This window comes from Asterias rubens, chromosome 19 (assembly GCF_902459465.1).
Source record: "Asterias rubens chromosome 19, eAstRub1.3, whole genome shotgun sequence".
Classification (NCBI taxonomy): Eukaryota; Metazoa; Echinodermata; class Asteroidea; order Forcipulatida; family Asteriidae; genus Asterias; species Asterias rubens.
Window position 1 is genome coordinate 157,629 of NC_047080.1, and position 10,998 is coordinate 168,626.

At 39.3% G+C, this 10,998-nt stretch overlaps 1 protein-coding gene across 2 annotated transcripts; it reads right to left on the reverse strand.

The window, feature by feature from the left end:
* Positions 1 to 405: 405 nt before the first annotated feature.
* On the reverse strand, positions 406 to 10,913 carry LOC117303061 (endoplasmic reticulum mannosyl-oligosaccharide 1,2-alpha-mannosidase-like). Of its 2 annotated transcripts, none has more exons than XM_033787116.1 (10): positions 10,676 to 10,913; positions 9,989 to 10,213; positions 9,440 to 9,529; positions 7,486 to 7,672; positions 7,040 to 7,225; positions 5,897 to 6,045; positions 5,091 to 5,467; positions 4,471 to 4,591; positions 3,733 to 3,927; positions 406 to 3,111 (listed from the first exon to the last, which is right to left on the reverse strand). In XM_033787116.1, the coding sequence occupies exons 1-10, from the start codon at positions 10,775 to 10,777 to the stop codon at positions 2,761 to 2,763; spliced, it is 1,983 nt and encodes a 660-aa protein (XP_033643007.1). In that variant the 5' UTR covers positions 10,778 to 10,913; the 3' UTR covers positions 406 to 2,760. The 2 variants fall into 2 exon arrangements, with proteins under 2 accessions (XP_033643007.1, XP_033643006.1); XM_033787115.1 differs by having other exon boundaries at positions 9,329 to 9,529.
* Between the last annotated feature and the right edge of the window lie 85 nt (positions 10,914 to 10,998).

Consider the following 10,998-nt stretch of genomic DNA (forward strand, 5'->3'; position numbering starts at 1 on the left):
GTACAAAATTTACTTCCACAAATAATTGTAAAATTCCAAGAGCCAACTTTTCAAAATACAATGAGGTATTGTCTTATAAATGTGACATGAAAGTTTTTGAAAATAAGGCATAACTTTTTTTTCGAAGTAGGAATTGTGTGAATATTCTGCGGTCTAGGTTTGGAGCCGATTTCCTAGATCTGCTTAGCACATAACAAATACACACTTAGGAGAAATGGGTTACCAGCCAAGAAGACATGAAATGTTAAGTGTCCTTGACTGTTAGGGCAAATGGACTTGCCTCAAACATTTCTCACATTATGTCCATAAATGGTGTTTGAAGCTTTGCATGGTGTGGAGAATAAGAGTAACTATCAATATAAATATTAATAGTCAACTTGCGGGTACAACCATGGGTAAAAACTCTTTTGAAGGAGTGGTGGCTCTGAAAAGAGCCGGTTTGGTCACGACGTTTCGAACAGTATACTCTGCTCGTCTTCAGCTTTATGTCCATAGCTTTATTCCAAATCAGTTATTCTAAAATACAGATAGCTATTCAACAGTCCTAACTATTCCCTCCAACAATTATAATACATAAGGAAAAGCTGGACATGAGCTTGACTTTTAAAAGCAGACAGCTCATAGTGACAACAGTATTCAGAGAAAATCATTATCGGTTTGCCTGGCCAGTTTCTGCAAAATATAAACTCTTCTTTTCAGCTACATTGCATTCATTATCGTTTTTGAGCACACATGATTTCATTCTTCTCAATTAGTTTAGTTTCAGAGATTCTATTTCATTAATGGATATTCAAGACAACATTTCCACCATTCTTCTGTTGAATTTGCACTGCCTATTTACAACACTGATGACATTGAATGTTGACAGACCCTTGCTGTTAGCTTTGGGGACATTGAGTTATCTTTGAATTGTGACCTTATTAATTTGAATAATCTTAATTGACATGAATGCCATACTGTTGAAAATGAATTATTCGTTATTGTGACTGTTAAATGTTGAACAAGCTAGACTTCCAAATTAAAATAAATGAGATGGATACTAAATGGAATGTCTGTTTTGTAGAAACTGGCAGGAAAACTTCAAACTTTAATGTATTATTTCCCTTAAAGGGTAAAAGCTAGCTAGACACTAAACAGAGAATTCTTTTTTTGTGGTCACACCACATTCAACATTTACAAATCGTTACACTTCATGAAATCTATGTTCCGACATCCCTATGTCCCGACACTCCTAGTGTATTTTCCTTATCTACGCCCAAACCCTAATCCTTACATTAACCCTAACCCTAAAGTGTAAATGATTAATACTGGGGTTTAACAGTCTGAAACCAGGTCTTAGAAGGTACATTGGAATGATAGTATGTCCATCTTTTAATAATAATAATAATAATAATAATAATAATAATAATAATAATAATAATAATAATAATAATAATAATAATAATAACCCCTGGAGTTAAAGATTCCAATGAGCTTTTGTGAACAGTCTCCTTAGCACTAGAAAAGTAGATCAAAGAGCATCACCTATTAAATTTGAAGAATATTACAGCATTTTTTTATTTACCAGGTAGATTTTAAAAAGTCTGCATTCAGAAAAAGTTTGAATTTTCCATCACTGTATGACCATAGAGAAAGGGTCCTTTCTCTATGGTACGACTCATACTATACTTAGCCTTGTTTCAAGGTGTTACTTTCTGTGTTTTTACAGGGATCCAACAGAAGGCTACATACACCAGCTTCTTGAAGAGCTGTGCATTGAGAGTGATGACGACAACTTGCAATAAGAAAAACCCCAGCATGTGTGCAAACAGGATGCCTGACTAGCCAACTGCACATTGGACCCAAATGGCGTTCAGCAAACATGTGACAAAAAAAAACCTGGTGAACTGTATGTTGCAAATCTCTCATCTCAGAATTCTTGTGCTTCTGCAAACACATTTACACACAAGACCCAATTTCATAGAGCTGCTTAAGCACAAAAAGCAGCGTAGCAAACCATAGTTATGCTTACCAGCACAACAAAGTTATCCATACCAGAATAATGTTACCAGCCAAACTACCATGTCATATGTACAATTTGTGACTGGTACCCTGCTCATTTCTGCTTAGCAGCTTTCATAATTCTGTGTGTCAAGACAACAATCAGCAGTAAAAACCCTTGCAGCTAAGAGTTTACTGACAGTCAAAGAATACTTATTTTACACTGACAATAATTTTCAGCTTTAGAAAAAGATCCACAATGTCTTAGTTGAATTCAGAAGAAAAAATGGCTTTGAGCAACTAAATTACCCATACTGACTCAAATCCCAGCAACTACTGGCATAGTCAATCATTATTTGTGTACAAATTTCAATCATAATTCCCTACTCCACCTTTATGGCACTTTGAGCACACACAAACAGAAGAGAATTTAGATTGCACCAGCATGAATGACTAAACAAAACCTCACTCAAATATCTGGTATCTCTTTCTCTGAGGCCAATCTCACAAACCCGCTGGAAACACTTCGTCGCACAAGATTTACTAAGCAGATTGCAGGTTAACAGTGAAAAACACCACTAGATTATTAAGTATCATGACTGGTTTCCTTGCGAGTTCCTGCTAAGCAAAAACATTTTTGTTAAGCAACACTTTCTGCTCATCACAGCTTTGCTTTTTACTATGTACTCAAGCCTACACCAGAGCGAGGTCTGAAATCTCACATTTCATAGCCTCTTTAAAAATAATTTTGTTACTGAACCTAAGTAATTACTTGCCATACTAGTGTTTGATGGCGCCATTTATAGTCCGAATAGGAAAAGGATGTGCCTCCGTATTGAATAAATATTTATCCAACGGTAATAAGTCCGGCTCATCGCTAAACAACAAGAAGAAGTACTTCAGTGTCTCTCCAAGGAAAAAGCTCTCCATTTTATCTCTGAAGGAGGGTTTATCAGGATTTTTGACGTTACTGATAGAGGAGTAACCGCCCTCTGGGATCTTGGTGTAGCGTTCAAAGGCTTGGAATATCTGCCAGCCCCAGTCTCTATATACTTGGTCTTTGGTGATGCGGTAAAGATAGAAGAAGCTTTCTATAGTCTCTGGTCTAAGGAGATTATGGGCGTCAGCGGGCTGTAATGAAAAGAGAAGAAATTATCAATTCATTTATCAGTGAAATATTTCCCTGAAATGAAATAATAATCCATAAAACTGTATCTGAAAATCTACCAAAAAACGTACTAGCTGATCCTGGTGTTAACGACCAAATTAACGTCAATGAATTTAAATACTGAAAATTTTGCCACTGATTAATAAGCATCAATTTTCACAGATTGTGTATTTCATGAATGTGGTCAATGACACAAAACATGAACACTGTCCGAGATTATTTTGTCAGCTCCACCAATCGTGTATAAGACCTTTACGTTCTGCAGACTAAATCCAGTGTTTGCTTTGTCACATGCTGTGATGCTTTGATCAATCAAATAAAGTTACTAAGTAAGTAAGGTTTGCGGTGACACCATGTATGAATTCCTTTTACTGCTTCCTTCTGGAGAAAGATGGTATGAGTTTACTGATCAAAACTCTTCTCAGAGCCACCACAACTCACAAAAGAGATTTCTTACATGGTGTAAATGCAAAACTTACTTACTTAATAGTATTTTCCCCCAAAATCAAGGTAAAACCAAAGGAACTTGTTTAAAGATTTAAGTCAGTAAGAGCAGCGTCATCATGTATACATAAAAATCTCACCTTAACTTGAATATCATCCTTTGTGCCAGGCAGCATATTAAAGTGTGCAATCTCTGGACTTAAGAATGTTGGCATCTGTGCATACATCTGATAGCAGGTATGGGCAAGACTACGGGCAAGCTCCAGATATGACTCATCAAGGCCATTGTGATATCCTAAGGCAAGGGTACCAGGGAGGAAGCACACTAGATGGTCCTAAAGGGTAACCAATGACAAGGAGAAGATTGTAACTAAACAATGACACAATGAGTTATTGGTTGTACTTTCAGTAGATAGAACCTTTACAATTGTACTACAGAACTGCCAACGCTTGCAGCTTGCAATCAGGGAAATGTTGTGCAACAATCAGGGAGATAAATTCAACTATATAGGTTGTACAACAATCAGGGAGATAAATTCAACTTCATAGGTTTTACAACAATCAGGGAGATAAATTCAACTTCATAGGTTGTACAACAATCAGGGAGATAATTTCAACGTCATAGGGACAAGGTTTCCATAGTCAGGGAGATTTCCAAATTTGTCCATCAGAACATGGAACAATTTCGGAGTACTTTCTGCAAAATTGGGAAGGGGGGGAATTATGTTCATATTGCATGAGCCTCATAGGCCAAGTTTGAGATGGTGGCCAGAGTTCTGGGTATCCTAAATAATCAGGCAATAACAGTCGGTGAGGTCCATTAACAGCGGCCAGCCATCAATGTCTATATAGTATTAACATTACTGTGGCTAACTTACCATCTTGGGTGAGAAGGCTTCATTCACAAGTTCACCCACGAAGACTAAATTATTGGGACCTGAGTGTCTTGTTAAGCGATTTTTAACTCCAGTCATAGCTGCTTCGAAATCCTCTTTAAATCTGTCATAGTAAAAAAAATCTGCTGTTTAAGTCAATATAATAATAATACTATCTTTAACTAACAACGCCAAGTTACTCTGCCGACATCAACCTCATAGATCTCTCCGCTCGTTTCCCAAAACTTACTCACGACCACAACACCTCGTAGGGTATCGAGGTGGCAGGGCCTGAACGCTTTCTCACACAGCTCACCAACATTATGGAATGCCCTATACCACCTTCACTTAAAACAGCTGCTACCCTAGACATTTTCAAATCCAACCTCAAACCAACCTATTCCATTTTGCCTTCTTTCGTCCCTGGTATTTTTCAGTTTTTGTGAGGTGCATCAAGATTTCTTCCAGTTACGTTTATGCTTAGAGCTGAACCGAGTGTCTACTTGTTCACTTATAGTCCAAAGCGCCTGATCCTAAAGCAACATATCCTTTTAACAATAATAATGTCAACAGTATGTTCAAAGAATTCTATTTCACACAATGCTATTTTTATAAAGACTTACATTTGTTCACTCTTGCCAGTCTGCAGCCATTGTTTTAATAAGTACTCGTAGTAACTATCTGCCCTTGCGCCCAGAGTAAGCGTAGCACGCTGGCGGAACTGCCCTGTGTTAGCATTGATAAAAATGGGCACCAATCCGTCCACTTTCTTCAGCCCATGTAGATGACTCATGACTCGGTCTACGGCATCTTTGTAGATATTGTTCTTGGTGATGAAACTTAATTCTCTAAATTCAATCTGGATTGTTGAGACCTCCGACACAGAGCTATCTGGTCCCCAGCGGGGTGCATGGGCCTTGCCTGTCTTAAGGTTCACATCAGCGTGGGGTACCTTGCTTTTGGTGTTAAATGCTGGAAGTAGACTGTTGCCTAATATTTTCTGGATCACAAAAGGAAAAAGGGATGATTTTTCATTAGATTTTTTAGTATGTCGTTGATGAGCGGATAAGAGCACCGGACTCAAGCTCTGGTGTTTCTTATCAGCAGCGTGTTGGTTCGGGTCCGGTACATGACACTTTTGTCCTTAAACAACACAACCACTAGTGCTTTGTCCTTTGGATGGAACGAAATGACTTTGGTCATTTGTATTGTTTAATGCCATAAAAGAACTCGGATATACTTTTCGCTAAGAGAAGGGTGTTTCTGGCAGTGGCTGCTGAATGCGCTGCAGCACCTTGCTACATAAATTGATCTCGTAATAACACAAACTAAATTACAGATAACATTTTATCTTATAATGTTTCTTTTTGTTTAAGTGAGATTTTGTGCTTAGGTAGCTCTATGAACTTGAGCTTTGGTTACCACTTACTGCTTTATCTAAGAAGACTTCATCGTTTGAAAGGTGATAGGCACTTAGTAGTCCCCCTAATACACGGATAGTCGTCTCAAATAAGTTGACATCTACATTGGGTTTGATGTTCATCTCATTCTCCACCCAATTCCGAGCTTCTTCAAACTCTGAAATCGAGGTCAAAGGTAATATTTTTGAATACTTTGTTTGTGCTATGTGGTACACTTTAAATTTTATGTTATTAAAAATAGGGCCATTTCAAGAGCTTTGAAATGTAAATATTATCTCTGTATTACTTTACTTTTGGAGATTCCAATGGCCAAACATAGCAGGATTCCAATGTCCAAACATAGCAGGATTCCAATGTCCAAACATAGCAGGATTCCAATGTCCAAACATAGCAGGATTCCAATGTCCAAACATAGCAGGATTCCAATGTCCAAACATGGCAGGATTCCAATGTCCAAACATAGCAGGATTCCAATGTCCAAAAATGGCAGGATTCCAATGTCCAAACATAGCAGGATTCCAATGTCCAAACATGGCAGGATTCCAATGTCCAAACATAGCAGGATTCCAATGTCCAAACATAGCAGGATTCCAATGTCCAAACATGGCAGGATTCCAATGTCCAAACATAGCAGGATTCCAATGTCCAAACATGGCAGGATTCCAATGTCCAAACATAGCAGGATTCCAATGTCCAAACATGGCAGGATTCCAATGTCCAAACATAGCAGGATTCCAATGTCTTAACATGGCAGGATTCCAATGTCCAAACATAGCAGGATTCCAATGTCCAAACATAGCAGGATTCCAATGTCCAAACATAGCAGGATTCCAATATCCAAACATGGCAGGATTCCAATGTCCAAACATAGCAGGATTCCAATGTCCAAACATAGCAAGATTCCAATGACCAAACATAGCAGCTTATACTTATTAGTAAAAGTTTGTCAACCATATCTCAAAAAATAATTAATCAGAAGAAATAACAATTTTGTTCTGGGGGTATCTCAAAGAGTCCAATCAGCACACCAAATTGAATTCCCCCCCCCGACATCCAGGTCAAGGCCTGATACTTCAGAAATGTGCCAATAAAAACTTATAACTTCCTCATAGAGGTGCACAAAACACCCCTCTGGCTAACACTATGCTTACCTTTATCCAGACCCATAATGTACATCGTGTCCAAAGAATCAATTATAGTAAGTCCTAGATGGAACCATTCATTGTAGGTTTTAGAGATGGGTTTCAATTCATCATGCCCCCATGCATGAGCTCTATAGGCTTTCCATGCATGCTGGAAAGCGGCTACAACTGCTTCTTGCTTCTCATTCTTTGGGCCTGGTGGACAAAAAAACAGAACAAAAAACATGGGTGTCATGGCTGAGCGGTTAAGAGAGTCCGGTGGCTTAGTCACTGGAGCGTGGGTTTCGAATCAGGGTCGTGATACAGGTGTCCTTGAGCAATATGATTTAATTGCTTCTTTCCACCCAGGGCTGTAAATTGGTGCCTGCGAGGGAAGAGATTGATATTGTGTTTGAAAAAGCCATCTGCTCAAGGTTTACGAAAAATATTTCAAAATGGAAGAACTACCAACTAACCATATATGCTGCTCTGACTTTCGGAGTCGTCCTTCCTTTCTTCTGGTTCGTTGTTGGACTCCTCATCTGGGTCACCATCTCTATGAGGGTCAGACTCCTGCTGACCTTTGACCTCTTCATCTCTATTAGCTGCGCCATCATCTGGCACGTGCAGAACTGGTTCCTCATCCTCCCCCATCCTATTATCCTGTAAAGGGTACCAATTTAAATGAAAACAGTTGTTTCAATTAAAGTGCCATGCACATTAACATACTAAGCAGATTTTCTAAAAGAAGATTGTCAATACTTAGCAGCTCTCGTGTAAATCTACCATGGGTAACAGAAACATAAAATCATAAAACAAAATTTGGTGCAACGAAATTTTTAACAACTATCAATGAACTATTTAAATCAGTCCAGCAAAACAGCACAAGTTTGACATCATGTTATCGAACAAACTAAATACACTGTACATAAAGGCAGGTTTGCAGTTACACAGTGCAATCAATCTGGTTGCCCCAATATCTATCATGACTTTGGGATAACAAATCCTTTACCTTTGGGAGACCCTTATTTTGTCTTAGAATCTGCTGAATAAAACTAACACTGATCTCCATTTTGATACTGTCTCTAAACCTGTTTTTAAATCTAACCTTGAACCGGAACCCTAAATGCTGGTTCATTCTTCCATAACGTGTAAATCTCTTTCGAGGGAGTGTTGGCTGAAAAAGAACCAGTGTGGCCGGTGTGATAACACACTGGCTCTTTTCAAAGCTAACACTCCCACAAAAGAGATTTACACATAGTTTCACTAAATAACTTGAGCACAACATTTTTGAAAAAGGGTAAGCTTTTACACTCCACCAGATGCAGTCATCTGCCCTGTTTCTTGTGTACAACATAGCAATAAGTCAAATTCTAATGAGACCTGGAGTGCATCAGTCTGATGGGCTTGCCAGTATCCGGGGAAAAAACAAAACCCAGACCTACAGATCCCTTGCACAACGCGCAGCGCACTAACACACGCCTATCTAGATCCCTTGCACAACGCGCAGCGCACTAACACACGCCTATCTAGATCCCTTGCACAACGCGCAGCGCACTAACACACGCCTATCTAGATCCCTTGCACAACGCGCAGCGCACTAACACACGCCTATCTAGATCCCTTGCACAACGCGCAGTGCACTAACACACGCCTATCTAGATCCCTTGCACAACGCACAGCGCACTAACACACGCCTATCTAGATCCCTTGCACAACGCGCAGCGCACTAACACACGCCTATCTTGTCCGCCAGTTTGAGACTTAAAAAAATGTGCACAAAGGAGTTGACTCCCAAAATATTGGTAATAGTAGGAGCGCATTCTTAGGAGGTGCATTCCCGGGCCTCGAAAAAACCCACAATTGCTGTGGTGCCCTGTGCTTTTGCTGTGCCTGGGTAAAGTTCCAATACAAGTGCCCCTTATCAGAGGGAAATCGCTGTGCCCCTTTATCAATGAAGGCTTGAGTTCTGCATTGTGCAAGGGGGTCTACATGTATATTGTACATAAAGACAGGCATGATATTGGGTCCTGGGGAAAAAAAAGTATGAATGTTTCATTAAGTACACAGGCTAACCAACATGTACACATAGTGAAGGCTGTTATCATGCTAATAGACATATCAGCCTATAAAATCACATTTTCCAGATTTTTCCAAGGGAAAAAAAAAATCAGAAAACGGAATAAAGTGGGGAGAATATCATGCCTGATAAAGAGAAGAGAAAGCAGATGAGGCACTGAAGAAATGGATACTCACTACGACAGCACTACACTGCAGCGTCATGCTCCAAATAAGACTCCTTTCCAAAACAAATCTTACCTCCAATGCCCCAGCTGCTGCCCCTTCCCGAGATTCAAAGATTCGGAGCGGAACTTTATCTAATACATCACCCACATGCTGTTGTCTGCCAGGGATCTCTACACCACTTACATGTACAGGTAAGCTTACTGCGAGGGCTCCTCGATCTCTGTTCAGCTTTGGTGGTCCTTTCTTGTGGCGCTTAGGTCCTTCCTTTTGGTTCTTGTAGAGGGAATAAGAAAATGGGAAAATTAAGAGTGACAGAATAGGGAGACCACCCAAAAACGGCTAGAAACATGTAGCTCAGTTGGTAGAGTGCCACGGACAGTGAAAGCATTAAAGGTTTTCACCAACTTTTTTCTTGTGACTCCAATAATTGATTGAGCTTAAACTTTCACACACCTGTTTGTTATTTCATGTATATGTTAGGTCAAATCAAGTCTATAGCAATCATGTCAGGCCTCCAGCTAACTCACGGCACCAACACAGCAATTGCAGTGGTGCCCTGTGCTTTTGCTGTGGTGCCCTGTGCAGAGTTCCTATACAAGTTTCAATTTTCCTCAAAGAAAGGCTTCTTACAAGAGGAAAAATTGCTGTGCCCCCTCAAGAACAAAAATCAAGGCCTGCAATGTTACAAACTGAAAAAAGAGGATTCTATCGTGAATTCTTAGCTAAAGTTACCATGTCTTCAACTTGTCCATTGATGTCATCAACGACGTTCAATGCTTGCATACGATCATCAAGATTCAACGCATCTCCTCCTATCCTATTATTCCGTGATAGATCAATGTCCAACTCCGATGGACCAGGACCAGGCATCATTAGTAAGTAGACTACACAGACGGCTGTCAGCATCAGCATTATATTGAAGATAGCGCGCTGTAGCCGTGACAGTTGCTTCCAAGCCTGGGATTTGAGAACACAATATTAAACATTATGTTTAAACAAATTCAAATCTGGCCATCAAGTTTGCGCACTCTGAATTTTGTACGAGGATTGAAGTTTGCACCCAACAGGGTCAGGGTCACTAGTTAGTAGTGGAATTAGAAATATTCATTTTAAATATTTTTAATTGTTTTTTTTTAAATTAATAATACTATATAGTCTATAATATAGCAGGCTATTTAATTTATTACTTCCGACCTATAATTATCGTTATTTATACAAATAAATTACAAAGGGCGAATAGAACTAACATTACAAGGTAACATGTGCAATTCGTAGGCCACTGTCAATACAAATTAATGTACGAGTGTGGTATAATTAATATCTTTATATATGATTATAGATATATAATCAAACATTTCACACTGTTTTTAGATTTTGAATGTGTGTGTAGGGCCTAAGAAGCCCTAAGTTCTTACTTACCCGCCAGCAAGACTGTCTCCTTCGTACTTTTTGGTTGTCGTATTTTTCATCTTCGGCGACCGTAAATGAAATAAAATCCCTCTGATTCTGTGATCCATACATACTGCCTGTCAACTGCTAAAATATATATCGATCAGAAAGCTAGGAACCTTCCAAACTTGTGACATCTCTCGTGAACAAAATTTCATCCGAAGGATATTTAGACGGAGACATGTTATGTGGAGGCCGCCATGTTTGTTCCCGGAAGATGACGTGTTGAACCTAGACTTGATTTCAAGTCTGGGATTATGGTTATCACTCTGCACCCACGGTGCGCAAAACAC